This window comes from Bufo gargarizans, chromosome 2 (assembly GCF_014858855.1).
Source record: "Bufo gargarizans isolate SCDJY-AF-19 chromosome 2, ASM1485885v1, whole genome shotgun sequence".
Classification (NCBI taxonomy): Eukaryota; Metazoa; Chordata; class Amphibia; order Anura; family Bufonidae; genus Bufo; species Bufo gargarizans.
In genome coordinates, this window is record NC_058081.1 from 30,510,810 (window position 1) to 30,527,874 (window position 17,065).

At 49.6% G+C, this 17,065-nt stretch overlaps 1 protein-coding gene across 1 annotated transcript in view; it reads right to left on the reverse strand.

Annotated features, from left to right (window-relative positions):
- Positions 1-6,264: 6,264 nt before the first annotated feature.
- The window catches only part of C3 (complement C3), a 68,574-nt gene continuing 57,773 nt past the window's right edge, over positions 6,265-17,065 (reverse strand). Inside the window, exon 41 of the mRNA XM_044278751.1 lies at positions 6,265-6,506. Coding sequence (XP_044134686.1) covers positions 6,365-6,506 — 142 coding nt within the window. The 3' untranslated portion in view covers positions 6,265-6,364. The remainder of the gene's footprint in view (positions 6,507-17,065) is intronic.

Genomic DNA, 17,065 nt, shown 5'->3' on the forward strand with positions numbered 1-17,065 from the left:
CGAACCATCAGTCAGTACGTGGAGGGGTGTGCACACGTACTGTTCCACCATGTTAGTGAAATGTTGCCTCCTGCTAACACGTTGCGTATCAGGTGGTGGTGCAGTTAGCTGTGGCGTGTTGACAAAACTTTTCCACATCTCTGCCATGCTAACCCTGCCCTCAGAGGAGCTGGCCGTGACACAGCTGCCTTGGCGACCTCTTGCTCCTCCTCTGCCTTGGCCTTGGGCTTCCACTTGTTCCCCTGTGACATTTGGGAATTCTCTCAGTAGCGCGTCTACCAACGTGCGCTTGTACTCGCGCATCTTCCTATCACGCTCCAGTGCAGGAAGTAAGGTGGGCACATTGTCTTTGTAGCGTGGATCCAGCAGGGTGGCAACCCAGTAGTCCGCACAGGTTAAAATGTGGGCAACTCTGCTGTCGTTGCGCAGGCACTGCAGCATGTAGTCGCTCATGTGTGCCAGGCTGCCCAGGGGTAAGGACAAGCTGTCCTCTGTGGGAGGCGTATCGTCATCGTCCTGCCTTTCCCCCCAGCCACGCACCAGTGATGGACCCGAGCTGCGTTGGGTGCCACCCCGCTGTGACCATGCTTCATCCTCATCCTCCTCCACCTCCTCCTCATCCTCGTCCTCCTCGTCCTCCAGTAGTGGGCCCTGGCTGGCCACATTTGTACCTGGCCTCTGCTGTTGCCAAAAACCTCCCTCTGAGTCACTTCGAAGAGACTGGCCTGAAAGTGCTAAAAATGACCCCTCTTCCTCCTCCTCCTCCTCCTCCTCCTCCTGGGCCACCTCCTCTTCCATCATCGCCCTAAGTGTTTTCTCAAGGAGACATAGAAGTGGTATTGTAACGCTGATAACGGCGTCATCGCCACTGGCCATGTTGGTGGAGTACTCGAAACAGCGCAACAGGGCACACAGGTCTCGCATGGAGGCCCAGTCATTGGTGGTGAAGTGGTGCTGTTCTGTAGTGCGACTGACCCGTGCGTGCTGCAGCTGAAACTCCACTATGGCCTGCTGCTGCTCGCACAGTCTGTCCAGCATGTGCAAGGTGGAGTTCCACCTGGTGGGCACGTCGCATATGAGGCGGTGAGCGGGAAGGCCGAAGTTACGCTGTAGCGCAGACAGGCGAGCAGCAGCAGGATGTGAACGCCGGAAGCGCGAACAGACGGCCCGCACTTTATGCAGCAGCTCTGACATGTCGGGGTAGTTGTGAATGAACTTCTGCACCACCAAATTCAGCACATGCGCCAAGCAAGGGATGTGCGTCAAACTGGCTAGTCCCAGAGCTGCAACGAGATTTCGCCCATTATCACACACCACCAGGCCGGGCTTGAGGCTCACCGGCAGCAACCACTCGTCGGTCTGTTGTTCTATACCCCGCCACAACTCCTGTGCGGTGTGGGGCCTGTCCCCCAAACATATGAGTTTCAGAATGGCCTGCTGACGTTTACCCCGGACTGTGCTGAAGTTGGTGGTGAAGGTGTGTGGCTGACTAGATGAGCAGGTGGAAGAAGAGGAGGAGGAAGTCGAGTAGGAGGAGGTGGCAACAGGAGGCAAAGAATGTTGCCCTGTGATCCTTGGCGGCGGAAGGACGTGCGCAAAACAGCTCTCCGCCTGGGGCCCAGCTGCCACTACATTTACCCAGTGTGCAGTTAGGGAGATATAGCGTCCCTGGCCGTGCTTACTGGTCCATGTATCTGTGGTTAGGTGGACCTTGCCACAGATGGCGTTGCGCAGTGCACACTTGATTTTATCGGATACTTGGTTGTGCAGGGAAGGCACGGCTCTCTTGGAGAAGTAGTGCCGGCTGGGAACAACATACTGTGGGACAGCAAGCGACATGAGCTGTTTGAAGCTGTCTGTGTCCACCAGCCTAAATGACAGCATTTCATAGGCCAGTAGTTTAGAAATGCTGGCATTCAGGGCCAGGGATCGAGGGTGGCTAGGTGGGAATTTACGCTTTCTCTCAAATGTTTGTGAGATGGAGAGCTGAACGCTGCCGTGTGACATGGTTGAGATGCTTGGTGACGGAGGTGGTGGTGGTGTTGGTGGTACATCACCTGTTTGCTGGGCGGCAGGTGCCAACGTTCCTCCAGAGGCGGAGGAAGAGGCCGAGGCGGCAGCAGCAGAAGAGGCCGAGGCGGCAGCAGCAGAAGAGGCCGAGGCGGCAGCAGCAGAAGAGGTAGCAGGGGGAGCCTGAGTGACTTCCTTGGTTTTAAGGTGTTTACTCCACTGCAGTTCATGCTTTGCATGCAGGTGCCTGGTCATGCAGGTTGTGCTAAGGTTCAGAACGTTAATGCCTCGCTTCAGGCTCTGATGGCACAGCGTGCAAACCACTCGGGTCTTGTCGTCAGCACATTTTTTGAAGAAGTGCCATGCCAGGGAACTCCTTGAAGCTGCCTTTGGGGTGATCGGTCCAAGATGGCGGCGGTCAGTAGCAGGCGGAGTCTCTTGGCGGCGGGTGTTCTGCTTTTGCCCACTGCTCCCTCTTTTGCTACGCTGATGGCTCGGTCTCACCACTGCCTCTTCCTCCGAACTGTGAAAGTCAGTGGCACGACCTTCATTCCATGTGGGGTCTAGGACCTCATCGTCCCCTGCATCGTCTTCCACCCAGTCTTGATCCCTGACCTCCTGTTCAGTCTGCACACTGCAGAAAGACGCAGCAGTTGGCACCTGTGTTTCGTCATCATCAGAGACATGCTGAGGTGGTATTCCCATGTCCTCATCATCAGGAAACATAAGTGGTTGTGCGTCAGTGCATTCTATGTCTTTCACCGCTGGGGAAGGGCTAGGTGGATGCCCTTGGGAAACCCTGCCAGCGGAGTCTTCAAACAGCATAAGAGACTGCTGCATAACTTGAGGCTGAGACAGTTTCCCTGGTATGCATGGGGGTGATGTGACAGACTGATGGGGTTGGTTTTCAGGCGCCATCTGTGCGCTTTCTGCAGAAGACTGGGTGGGAGATAATGTGAACGTGCTGGATCCACTGTCGGCCACCCAATTGACTAATGCCTGTACCTGCTCAGGCCTTACCATCCTTAGAACGGCATTGGGCCCCACCATATATCGCTGTAAATTCTGGCGGCTACTGGGACCTGAGGTAGTTGGTACACTAGGACGTGTGGATGTGGCAGAACGGCCACGTCCTCTCCCAGCACCAGAGGGTCCACTAACACCACCACGACCATGTCCACGTCCGCGTCCCTTACTAGATGTTTTCCTCATTGTTATCGTTCACCACAACAACAAAAATATTATTTGGCCCAATGTATTGTATTCAAATTCAGCTGAATATAAATTTGAGGCCTAGTATTTAGGCGCTGGGTGACCGGTATAGATTTACTGACAGAATTAGACTTGGAAATGCACAGTAGCGTGTGTGTGAAGTTATTCTGAATGACCCTATGTGCACCTTGAATATTATATACCCTTTTAGGGATAGATTTCAAATAGCTCTGATATAGCAGAAACCACTAAATTATGAAATTGCTAAATTGGGAATTGTATTTCAACCCAGAACAAAAAATGTGCTTTGACGGACACTAAATAACTTGCCCAGCCAGAACAGTACAGCGGTAACGACAGATTTAGCGGGATATAAATTTGAGGCCTAGTATTTAGGCGCTGGGTGACCGGTATGGATTTACTGACAGAATTAAAATTGGAAATGCACAGTAGCGTGTGTGTGAAGTTATTCTGAATGACCCTATGTGCACCTTGAATATTATATACCCTTTTAGGGATAGATTTCAAATAGCTCTGATATAGCAGAAACCACTTAATTATGAAATTGCTAAATTGGGAATTGTATTTCAACCCAGAACAAAAAATGTGCTTTGACGGACACTAAATAACTTGCCCAGCCACAACAGTACAGCGGTAACGACAGATTTAGCGGGATATAAATTTGAGGCCTAGTATTTAGGCGCTGGGTGACCGGTATGGATTTACTGACAGAATTAAAATTGGAAATGCACAGTAGCGTGTGTGTGAAGTTATTCTGAATGACCCTATGTGCACCTTGAATATTATATACCCTTTTAGGGATAGATTTCAAATAGCTCTGATATAGCAGAAACCACTAAATTATGAAATTGCTAAATTGTGAATTGTATTTCAACCCAGAACAAAAAATGTGCTTTGACGGACACTAAATAACTTGCCCAGCAACAACAGTACAGCGGTAACGACAGATTTAGCGGGATATAAATTTGAGGCCTAGTATTTAGGCGCTGGGTGACCGGTATGGATTTACTGACAGAATTAGACTTGGAAATGCACAGTAGCGTGTGTGAAGTTATTCTGAATGACCCTATGTGCACCTTGAATATTATATACCCTTTTAGGGATAGATTTCAAATAGCTCTGATACAGCAGAAACCACTAAATTATGAAATTGCTAAATTGGGAATTGTATTTCAACCCAGAACAAAAAATGTGCTTTGACGGACACTAAATAACTTGCCCAGCCAGAACAGTACAGCGGTAACGACAGATTTAGCGGGATATAAATTTGAGGCCTAGTATTTAGGCGCTGGGTGACCGGTATGGATTTGCTGACAGAATTAGACTGGGATATGGCCAAAAAATAACCACACTATTGCTGGTTAAATGCACTTGGTGTGACAGCTTGACCAACCACACTACTGAGGGTTAAATGCACTTGGTGACAGGCGCAGCTTGCCCCTGATGTAGTATATGGCCAAAAAATGAACACACTATTGCTGGTTAAATGCACTTGGTGTGACAGCTTGACCAACCACACTACTGAGGGTTAAATGCACTTGGTGACGGGCGCAGCTTGCCCCTGATGTAGTATATGGCCAAAAAATGAACAGACTATTGCTGGTTAAATGCACTTGGTGTGACAGCTTGACCAACCACACTACTGAGGGTTAAATGCACTTGGTGACGGGCGCAGCTTGCCCCTGATGTAGAATATGGCCAAAAAATGAACAGACTATTGCTGGTTAAATGCACTTGGTGTGACAGCTTGACCAACCACACTACTGAGGGTTAAATGCACTCGGTGACGGGCGCAGCTTGCCCCTGATGTAGTATATGGCCAAAAAATGAACAGACTATTTGCTGGTTAAATGCACTTGGTGTGACAGCTTCACCCTGATGTAGGCTTTAGCCAAAAAACAACCACACCATTAAGGGTTAAATGCACTTGGTCGCAGCTTGTGCTGGCGCACCACAAGACACAAAATGGCCGCCGATCACCCCAGAAAAAAGTGACTGACAAACGGTCTGGGCAGCCTAAAAACAGTGAGCAATTGAATTTCAGCAGCTCAATGACCCACAGCTGCAGATCGATCAATAATCAAGTCCTTTGGAGGAGTTAATCAGCCTAATCTCGCCCTACTGTCGCAGCCGCAACCTCTCCCTACGCTAATCAGAGCAGAGTGACGGGCGGCGCTATGTGACTCCAGCTTAAATAGAGGCTGGGTCACATGGTGCTCTGGCCAATCACAGCCATGCCAATAGTAGGCATGGCTGTGACGGCCTCTTGGGGCAAGTAGTATGACGCTTGTTGATTGGCTGCTTTGCAGCCTTTCAAAAAGCGCCAAGAAAGCGTCACAAAAGCGCCAAGAAAGCGACGAACACCGAACCCGAACCCGGACTTTTACGAAAATGTCCGGGTTCGGGTCCGTGTCACGGACACCCCAAAATTCGGTACGAACCCGAACTATACAGTTCGAGTTCGCTCATCCCTACCTGTAAAGAATAAATCAAGGCATCTGGACTTACTGTAGATTTCTTGAAAACATTTCACTCGTTCTTCCAACGAGCTTTCTCAATTCTGAGTGTCAATTTTATTTGAACATTTAAAGGGCTATTTTTATATGGTGTTTTATATGATATTTTATTTATACTCGTTTACTTATAATTCTTGTGTACTCTATGTTAATAAATGTGATGTTTTACATACAAATTTTGCTATACAGATGGTGAGTTTTTCACTTTGAATTTATCCATTTTAGTTTCTTTAGTCACAGAAAAAACAGAGCACCTCCACCGTAGTGTAAGGAAGGATGAGCCACTATATACCAATTACCTATCTTTTAACCTCACGCACAAACATTAAAATGAAATAGATGAAATATACCCATGTGAAGCCGGGTCCTTCTGCTAGTATACATATAACTGGCCCTATAGATTCTAGAATAGCTTCCCAGCCTCTTACTCTCTGTATTTCCAAAACTTGGGTGTAAAAACTTTCTCAGCAGAAGTTGAAGATTTTTCAATAAGATGACCTCAAGGAATAGCTATAAAAGTTTATTGGCATATAAAATATCACATTGGATCTCAGCACTAGAGTGAAAATAGAAAAAAGGTGGAGGGGATTTTACAGTTCAGGGCTCTATGAAGAACATCCGTTAATCTCCAGATTTTCAGCAAGTTCAAAGAAATCGTTACACTGATTAAGGTTTTCCCGATTTTGGCATTCTCTCTCGTTTGGCCACCATTCGATCCATGTATCTCTCCCAATAATATAAGAATAGCTGAAAGAAAAGAAAAACGTCATTTATAACATATATATTTATGTGATCGTATTCAAATCTATAGTACATTATAAACCATATGTGTTACAGTCCAGAGCTCCATTCTGTAGGCTTCAGAGCTGTACAGCCTTTGCCTAGAGCTGATCATATGCATGCTAGGAAGTGTTGCCTTTCTGCAGTGACCAGGTGGTTCACTGCTAAATGGGGTTGTGTAACTTTGCTGTGTGTATTATGTCCCATAGGCTGTATAAGGTAGAAATAGTTAGTTTGCCTTGCCTCAACTCAGTTGCTAGATGTGGGCTGGCCCCACCTTTTGAGCTGGGAGCTGTAGCTGAGAATTTACAGCTAGCAGCTGATGTATGAGCAGCAAAGGTTGCAAGCTAGTGCCAGAGAGAAGCATCAGACAGGGTTACAGCAGTCCTGCAAGCTGACAGTGACCAAAAAAGTGAGTGAAGACCAGCGCCAGCCTCTTAGAAAGTAGCACTGAAATTTTCCAAAAACTGAGGGCCATTATAAAGGGCCATTAACTTACATTGTGAGCCCCATTGGAGACAGCTTGATGCTAATGTCTGTAAAGCGCTAGGGAATATAGTACTGCTATATAAGTGCATAAAATACATAATTAATAATAATAATAATAATAATTACAAGGGGACAGTGCATGGACAAAATGTCAGTGAAAGCTAACACATGTAATGAGGTTATGGACTTTACTGCATTTGGTTGTGTAGAAGCTTCAGGCACCCTGCCATACTACTGAGATTAACGGATCATCTTTTGAAGGACTACACCCTGCAGTTATGCTGTGTAGTGCTACACTTAAAGTGAGAAGTTATTGTGAGAGAGACTTTGCACCCCTTATCCGAATTAGGACATTTGCTTGATTAATTGAAGAGACTCAGAGAGGCATTTATTGTAAGGCCTATATCCCCATATACAGCCTTTGGAGAACTCTGCATGTAATCCAGAGAGACTGAGCTTGCTCTGCAGTTGTCTATGTGTATCATCTGCCTCAATTGCTTCAGTAAAGTCCAGTGGAGTGGTTACCGCCAAATCCAGCCTCTTCATTGCCTGCACTCTGTCGTATCATCACTCCTTGTTACTCTGAAGGAGCCCTGCCTTGTACCCCATCACTAAGTGCACCCCACGTACCTCCAAATCAGAGTGTGGCCCGAAGGGAAGAAAAAGTGCACCTCTCCCATTACGGCACAGAGAGCAAGGTGTGCGAGAGTGAGGACTACTACCATACTACTACTTCTATCCTCCCAGGTTTGTTGCATTTATACCAGGCACTAATGTAATCTGATACAGGAAAAAACTAAGGGTCTTTTTATGTAATGCCCTGATGCTCATTTTTACATGGACCATTGCAAACTGAATGTTTGTCTCTCATATAGTTTGCCTTTTGTCTGAAGTACAACCTGGTGTAACAGGGAGATGGTCATTTTTGCCAGAATAAAACATCTGATTAGCTGACAAATTAGCATTTTGCATGGCCCAGTGATCAGGAACACACTTTCCTTTTGGACGATTATTGGCCCATGTAAAAGGCCCCTAACTAATCCATTGCATTATAAAAACTCCATTAAGATGTGAGGGTTGTGTCCAGTACTGTTCCTAATACTAATTGGCAGTATAGTGAGTGCAGCTCTGGAGTATAATACAGGATTTAACTCAGGATCAGTACAGGATAAGTAATGTAATGTATGTACACAGTGACTGCACCAGCAGAATAGTGAGTGCAGCTCTGGAGTATAATACAGGATATAACTCAGGATCAGTACAGGATAAGTAATGTATGTACACAGTGACTGCACCAGCAAAATAGTGAGTGCAGCTCAGGAGTATAATACAGGATGTAACTCAGGATCAGTACAGGATAAGTAATGTAATGTATGTACACAGTGACTCCTCCAGCAGAATAGTGAGTGCAGCTCTGGAGTATAATACAGGATGTAACTCAGGATCAGTACAGGATAAGTAATGTGTGTACACAGCGACTGCACCAGCAGAATAGTGAGTGCAGCTCTGGAGTATAATACAGGATGTAACTCAGGATCAGTACAGGATAAGTAATGTATGTACACAGTGACTCCACCAGCAGAATAGTGAGTGCTGCTCTGGAGTATAATACAGGATGTAACTCAGAATCAGTGCAGGATAAGTAATGTATGTACACAGTGACTGCACCAGCAGAATAGTGAGTGCAGCTCTGGAGTATAATACAGGATGTAACTCAGGATCAGTACAGGATAAGTTATGTAATGTATGTACACAGTGACTCCTCCAGCAGAATAGTGAGTGCAGCTCTGGAGTATAATACAGGATGTAACTCAGGATCAGTACAGGATAAGTAATGTATGTACACAGTGACTCCACCAGCAGAATAGTGGGTGCAGCTCTGGAGTATAATACAGGATGTAACTCAGGATCAATACAGGATAAGTAATATAATGTATGTACATAGTGACTCCACCAGCAGAATAGTGAATGCAGCTCTGGAGTATAATACAGGATGTAACTCAGGATCAATGCAGGATAAGTAATATAATGTATGTACATAGTGACTCCACCAGCAGAATAGTGAATGCAGCTCTGGAGTATAATACAGGATGTAACTCAGGATCAATACAGGATAAGTAATATAATGTATGTACATAGTGACTCCACCAGCAGAATAGTGAATGCAGCTCTGGAGTATAATACAGGATGTAACTCAGGATCAATACTGAATAAGTAATGTATGTACAGAGTGACTCCAACAGCAGAATAGTGAGTGCAGCTCTGGACCAGCTGTTCCTGAGCTGCGATTACCTGTGGGTGTGGTCGCCTGTGGCTGTGTGTAGCTGCTGCTGCTGCTGCTGCTCCTGAGCGTTTGGAGGAAAATCTATCCACCTGAGGCCGGCTCTCTCCTCCCCAGGGGGAGAGTGGGTTCTCAGGCATGAGCGAGGGAAGCAAGCCCCAGGCTCCTGTTCCCAGCGGCAGGCCTTCAGGGGACAGGAGAAGCCAGCGTTTGGCCTGCATGGAGGACTCAGGGGTAAGAAGATCTGGCAGGAGTCGCAGTAATGTGGCTTCTGTCTCCCCTGAGTCTGAGGGTAGTAGGAAGAGCCGCAAGGCTGGATCCGCTAAGGAGGACCCGAATGCCAGCATGGGTGAGAGTGGCCCTTCCGGGGCCCAGCAAAAGCCGAGTGTTCACGGAGGTGAAGCAGATCTTGAGGAGGAAGGCTGGGGCGTACTGAGGGCCCGGGAGTCCATTTCCACCTACGGATCCCGGGTCATGAGCCACCTCCGTGAGTACGAAGACGCGACTAAGACCCTGAGGAGGCTCCGGGAGGAGCTGCGCGGCTTGAGGTCTTGTGTTGGAGTGGCCCCAAAGAGGAAGAAGCAGGGGCTGGAGAGCCAAATAAAGCAGCTACAAGCTGACATTGGCGAGATTGAGCAAAGGCGGACTGTACTCCGAGATAAAAGCGGCCCGTTTAAGGAAAAACTCCTAAACGAGGAACGTTTTCGGAAGATGGCGGAGGAGAAGGGGCAGATAGGGCAGCAGCCTGACAGCCAGGTGGAGAAGGAACCAGTCGTGCAGGAGGAGGATGATGATGATGACCAGCAAGATCCACCTGGCAGCCTGCAGGAGCAGATTCCGTACAGTGGGCCCCCTGCACGCCAAATAGCAAGGTCACCCAGCTGCGGCTCGGGGGATGAGTATGAGACCTGCGGCCCGGGAGGGGCCCTAGTGGAGGAGATCCAGCTCCTGGAGTCCCCAATGCGTTTCCAGGACTTATGCTTTGGTGATGAGTTGCCACCGGAGACGCCTGGGGAAGGAAAGAAAAAGGCTAAGAAGACCAAGCTCCAGGAGCAGGTAAGATATGTATACACCCCCCTCCCTGGGACCCCCGGGTCGACCGCAGGGCCGGCTCACTGTATTAGCCCCTCTTCTCAGCCCAGCCCGTGTCCTGCAGTGGACTCGGTGCAGGAGAGAGGGGAGAGCGAGGTATCCGATATGGTGGTGAGCTCCGTCTCTGTTTGCAGTAACGGGGATGGAGCTGGTGCGACACCGGCTGAAAAGCCGGACAGGAAGGTTACTGCGGAGGATGAGAGAAAAATCTCTGGCGCTGGAGTTTGCTCCCTGATGGGAGGAGGGGGTGGCTCCACGCCACAGATGGCTGCAGGAGCTCCGATGGCTCCAACCGCTGATGACGCTGTTCCCTCGGGCCAGCAGAGGCATGAAGGAGCTGTCGGAGCTATGACGGTTACGCCTCCCAATGAAGGTCAAGAACTGAGGCCAAAGCCTTTGTTTTGTATTGGCGCTGCTGGTCCAGATGAGCGGCGCCATGAAAGAACAGATCAGCAGCGTTTGGATCAGCGGCACCCGGTAATGGATCAGCGGCGCCCAAAAGTTGTAAATGGTGGTACTGAGGAAGCGGAGGGCAATGATAAAAGTGGGGTTGGGGCTGTGGTCTGTCTTTTGGGGGCAGCTCCGACCCCAGGGCCCAGTGATGCTGAGGTACCAATAATTACACCAAAACACACCGGTTCAGCCAGTATGAGTGAGGGAGCAGGTGGGGGGCAGAAAATTATTTTTAATAAAAATATGTCTGGGGGTTTGGATGGTGGAGTGAATGGTGTTAGGAGGGAAGGAAGGGAGGTCGCAGAATCTGTTGTAAGTAAGGCTGGTTTGGGGATGGAAGATATGGAAGTGGGTGGTGGAGGGTCTTTGGTAAGCGGGGAGGGTGTGGAACCTGGTCCGGTTGCCCCCCCGGCTGTGGCAGCCCCTGTGCGCAGTTTTGCTACTGTCACGGCCGGGGTGAGTAGGGGACCCTCCTTGTCCTCTGGCTCTGGGGACGGCGTTTTGCAGCGGCGTCTTCTGGAGGCTCTAAAGAGAGGGGAGAGCACAATCAATGTAGAGGGGAGGGAGGTTGATCTATCCTTTTGGATAGATAGGCATGGCCTCTCAGCCTTCCGAGAGCAAAGGAGCGGGGAGACCACGTGGTCCCTCCCGACAGCTGGGCAGGGTGCTCTCCGTAGGAATGTGGTCTGTCTGAGGTGGAGGGGCAGTGATACATGTCCTTCAAGATCAGAAGTTGTTGAGCTCCTTCTAAAGATGGGCTTCAAGGCGACAGACATCTACGCCTTGATACATCCCTATGGGACCCCTGAGTTCGATGTCAGCTTTGTTCGGCCGGAGGGACTTGAGCTCTTCTGGTCGAACTATGAGATGGCAAAGGACGAGCCCAGCTGGCGAGATTTTGCCGTCCAGGCAGTGTCTCGTCAGAACAATGTGAAGAGGGTGACCGTTCTAACCCGTAACGAGTCACTCTCGTGTATTGACATCATGACGTGGCTCGGCCGATATGGGGAGGTGGTGGAGGTTCCCAAGAAGAACAGGGATGAACATGGCATCTGGTCTGGGGCCTGGACGTTCATGGTAAAACTTAGGCTTTTAGGAAACACAGTTACTCACATACCATCTGCCACCTTCCTTGGAAGGGATCGCATCCAGATTTTCTACCAGGGTCAGCCGAAGCTCTGTCACAGATGCGGCAGCCCCACACACTTCAGTGCTAACTGCACTGTACAGAAGTGCGCGCTGTGTGGGGAGATTGGCCACCTCGCTGCATCATGTGCAGAGATTAGGTGTCACCTGTGTGGTGACTTAGGTCACTCATTCAGTCGCTGCCCTCATTCCTTTGCCAATGCGGTCAATGCCCCGGCGTGAGGAAGCCGTGAGGCCAATTCTACTGGGGCAGGGGCTGGCAGAAGTGAAGGAACAGAGGGGCCAGGGAAGAAAAGTAAGCAAAAGACGCCTGCCCAACTGAGGCGTCAGGAAAATCGCCGAAGGGAGAGGGAGATGGGTGAATCCCGGGAACCTCAGGCAACTGGGGAAGCTGGGATGACCCCTGATCTCACCCCTGAGACTGCTGCTACTGCTGAGGCCCAAAGGGACAGTGAGCTGGATGAGGAAATTAGGAGGATCCAGGAAGAGGAAGGTGCCATCTCCTCATTATCCCCCCATGACGGGGGAAGTGGGGGATGGCAAAAGCAGGGTAATAAACGTACAGGGAAAAAGGGAGATTTAAGATCTTCTCCCACCCGCCAGATGCCAAAGGAAGGTACAACCAACCCCCCTCTGATTAGTCTCTCAAACCGGTTCCAAGCCATTGGTGACACCTCCCCCTCCTCAGGGGAGGGAGCCGGTGGGGAGGTTTCGGGAGTCGCGGTGACACCTGGGCCTGCGGGGGACGCCGAGCCTCCTTCTACTGGGGAAAACATGTCCTCAGGGGTGGGGGCTGGCTTGGAGTCAGAGCACAAGGGCAGAGGTGAAATGGACACATCTGTTTGTTTGAAGAGGGGTAAGCCATCATCTGATGAAAAAGTTGGTGGGGGCAGTGGGAAAAGAAAGCCATCTAATTCAATCACCCATGATGGCGGCACTCACTCCGTTGACGCTGGCGTCCATTAATGTCGCCAGCATTAAGTCAGATACGGCTAGATTTGCGGCCTTTGATTTTTTCAGCCGGGTTGAAGCTGACATTTTGTTTTTGCAGGAGACCAGGCTGCCAGATTTGGCATCTGTATTTAAAGCTAAAAGGGAGTGGCGACGCGGATCCTCCTACTGGTCTCTTGCGGCCGAGCCGTATAGCGGGGTGGCAGTCCTTTTTACTGCACCGGTAGAATGCCGACGGGTTATGGAATTAGAAATGGGGAGGTGCCTGATCCTGGATGTCCTCATGAGGGGACAAGAACTTCGTCTAATTAACATCTATGGTCCCCAGTCCAAGTGGGACCGTAAGTGTCTCTTCATGAGGATCAAGCCCTATCTTTTTACAAGTCGGCAGGTGGTCTTTGGAGGGGACTTCAATACTGTCACGAGGCCCCAGGATAGGGGAGGTTCCAGGGACAAGCTGACTTACGACAGCATTGCGCTTAATAAAATAGCTAGTGAGGCTCGTCTGGTGGATGTCCACATCCGGCACACCCCAGGCCACCCGGGGTTCACCTATCATAGGGCTAGTTGTAGGTCTAGAATAGACAGGTTTTATTTAAAGGAGGAAGCCGTCTCTTCAGCCGTGTCCGCTGTGGAGGTGGAGTTCTCCGACCACTGTATGATTTTGTTTTCTCTGAATGTTGCAGAGACCCCCCGAATGGGAAGGGGCTACTGGAGGCTCAATTCGTCTCTCTTGGAAGAAGCGGAGATAAGACAGTCCTTTGAGGATTTCGTTCAGAGCCAGGTACCATTGCTGGATCTCTGCGGCAGTAAGTCTGAGTGGTGGGAGATCTTCAAGGAAAGGGTGGGGAGATTCTTCCGCCAGCTCTCGAGCCTCAGGAGTCTGAGTAAGTATCGCCTGTATCAGGGCCTGAGGAGGAAACTCGAACGTCTTGTCTCGACTGGGGGTAGCCGTGAGGAAATCTCCAGAGTGAAGTCTTTGCTTATGAGGTGTCAGTACGATAGGCACGCATCTTTGGTTTTTGAGAGGGATTACGGGAAATACCGCTCGCCCGACCCTTACAAAAACTGCAGGATGTCAGTGAGTAGTAAGATTGTGTCAGGACTGATTGATAGTACGGGTTCTCTGAGAAGGTCCAGATCAGGGATCCTGGAGGTTGTCAGATCCTTTTACTCACATCTCATGGCAAGGAGGGATCTTGATCGTGATAAGATATCGGCTTTCCTGACTGAAACTGTCCCTGAACCAGGGGTAGACCCCTCTCTTGACGGTTTGACGGAAATGATCAGTGAAGAGGAAGTCAGTCTGGTGATTGAGGGGCTTGCTCCCAAAAAATCACCTGGTCCGGATGGCTTAACATCTGAGTTTTACAAGACCTTTAAGGACACCTTAGTTCCCCTCTTGACTGAGGTATTAAATGAGTGTCTCTCCTCGGGTACTCTACCAAAGTCAATGAGGAGGTCGGCCCTGATCATCCTGTCAAAGGGTAAAGATCCTTTCCACATTGAGAATTGGCGTCCCATAGCGCTCCTCGGTGTGGACAGAAAGATTTTGGCAAAGGTGCTATTTAATCGGCTGGTGAAGTTTGCACCCCAGCTCCTTTCTGGGGCCCAGCATTGCTCTGTTCCCGGCCACAGTACTTTTAGTGCTGTGCTCAGTGTCCGGGAGGCCGTGGAGCAGGGCAGGGCAGGTCACTGGAAGGGGTACATGCTGTCCTTGGATCAGGCAAAAGCATTTGATCGTGTTAACCACGAGTACCTCTGGTCTGTCCTTCTGAGATATGGCCTGCCCGGGGGGTTTGTTGATTGGCTTAAGACCTTGTATGCAGGGGCAGAGAGTTTCCCGCTTGTGAATGGTTGGATTGGGCGTCCTTTTGGGGTGGGATCTGGGGTTCGCCAGGGTTGTCCTCTGAGCCCGCTTTTGTACGTGTTCGCGATCGATCCCTTTCTTAGAGGGGTTGATTGTGGGCCGTTGGCGGGCATCGGGATGGACCGGGCGGCTCCGGAGACTACACTGAGGGTGGTGGCGTATGCTGATGACGTAACTATCTTTGTGTCTTCGAGAGGGGAGGCAGAGTGGGTACTGTCTGAGGTAGAGCGCTACTCAGAGTCATCTGGGTCCAAGATCAACCGAGATAAGTGTGAGAGTCTCTGGCTGGGAGGTGGAGATCCTGGTTTTGATCTCCCGGACACCCTTCCAGAGCCCCAGGAATCTACAAAAGTCCTCGGCATTGAATTTGGCCAGGGGGATTACCCCCATCAAAACTGGGATAGCAGGCTTAAGATTGCCGCTCAGAAGGTGGACCAGTGGAAGGGTTGGTCTTTAACCCTCAGGGAAAGGGTGAACATTATCAAAACCTACCTGATCCCTTTGCTGTTATATCTGGGCAGTGTGTGCGTCTTGCCGGAACCTTTCTGGACTCGGGTCTACAGTCTGTTCTTCCAGATGTTATGGGGAAACAGACTGAACCTTGTCAAGAGGGAGGTTACTTACCGTACGAGGAGACTAGGAGGGTTGGGTATGGTCAACCCTGTGGTGTTCCTGGTGAACATCTTTATTAAGATTAATCTCTCGAACCTCTGGCAAGAGAGGGCTCCTCTGTGGGTAGCCTCCTGTCGGGGATGGTTTCGGCCTTTCTTCCAGGAATGGGAGACAGGGGGGCAAGTGAAGGATCTCCGCACACCACATGGGCATCTCCCGGCTTATGCTGCCCTGGTTCTGAAGGTATTACGTCGGTGGGGTCTGGGGATGTGGGAAATCAGGACTCAGTCAAGGAGACTCCTTGACCAGAGGGTTCTGTTGACCCATTTCCAGAAACCTCTGGCCCTCAGGGACTGCCCAGGTCGGGATCTGAGGGTTGGGTTACGGCTTTTAAATTCCAATAGGATCCCCTTGAAGTTCTTTGACTTGACTTGGCGCTGCTTCCATGGGAAACTGTGTGTGAGGGACAATCTGAAGTGTAGGAGCTCTGAGGACAGGGGGTGTCCCCGTGAGGAGTGCGGTGGTGTGCTGGAAAGCATGGACCACTTCCTGCTTCATTGTCCCTTTAACACAGAGGTTTACACCAGGGTGGGGACCTCCATTGGCTGGCCTAGGCTGGTCACTCTCTCCTATGCGGAATGGGCCTATGGAGCATTCAGACACCTGGGTGGTAGGGACCTTTGCACTTTATTCCTAGTCAGCTCAGTGGTCAGGTACTACACGTGGCATGCACGGTGTTTAGTTTCGACGCAACGCAAAATCCTCCCCGAGGATGAGGTGGTTAGGAACATTCTCGGAGACCTGGTGAAGGTGCGCTCTCTGGAGTACGAGAGGTTGGGGGCGGGTAGAGCCTCTCTCCTCTGGAGGGGTTTTGCCTTTAGGGTACCCTAGCCTGTTGTCTCCCCTCCCGGTGGTGGGCTGAAGCTGACACTGTAGATTTTTGTTTTGTTTTGGTGGCTGTATGAGGACATAGGGCTTGCAGGCGCCAAACTTGGGCTTTAATGGGTTGTGTGTGGCTGAAAAGCCTCACGGTGGGTGGTGAGGTTAAGGTCTACTATGTAATGTACTATGTAATGTAGTTTATATGTCTTTATGTCTATATATATTTGTATAGGTTGAGTTGTCGGGTGTAGTGTTAGGTTGGGTGGTGGGTAAATGGGGGGAGGGTTCCATGGAACATTGGGGACTTTGGGACATATAAGAAAATCCTGGGCTGGTTCATGGACGTCTATTATCATGTACTGGGGGCATGGGATGCGGGACCAGCTCAGGGACCCAAAAAAAAAAAAAAAAATATATATATATATAATATAAAAAAATAAAATAAATTGTGTGTTGCATTGGGGTGGTGGTGGGTGGGCTTTGTAAGTTTAACTTCTGTATTTGTTAAGTGTAGGTAGGTGCAACCGGATCAGGAAGGTTAGTACATGTACATAGGTATTGTAAATATTGTACATAGCTGGTGTTCTGTGGCGAGTGGGCTGGACCGGTGCTGTCTGCGCCGCGCTGAGGAGCATCATGTCCTGTATGGTTGGTTTGGTCTCTGTTTTATATATTTATTTATCTGTTTGTTTTTAAAATTTTAATAAAAGAAATACAGGATGTAACTCAGGATCAATGCAGGATAAGTAA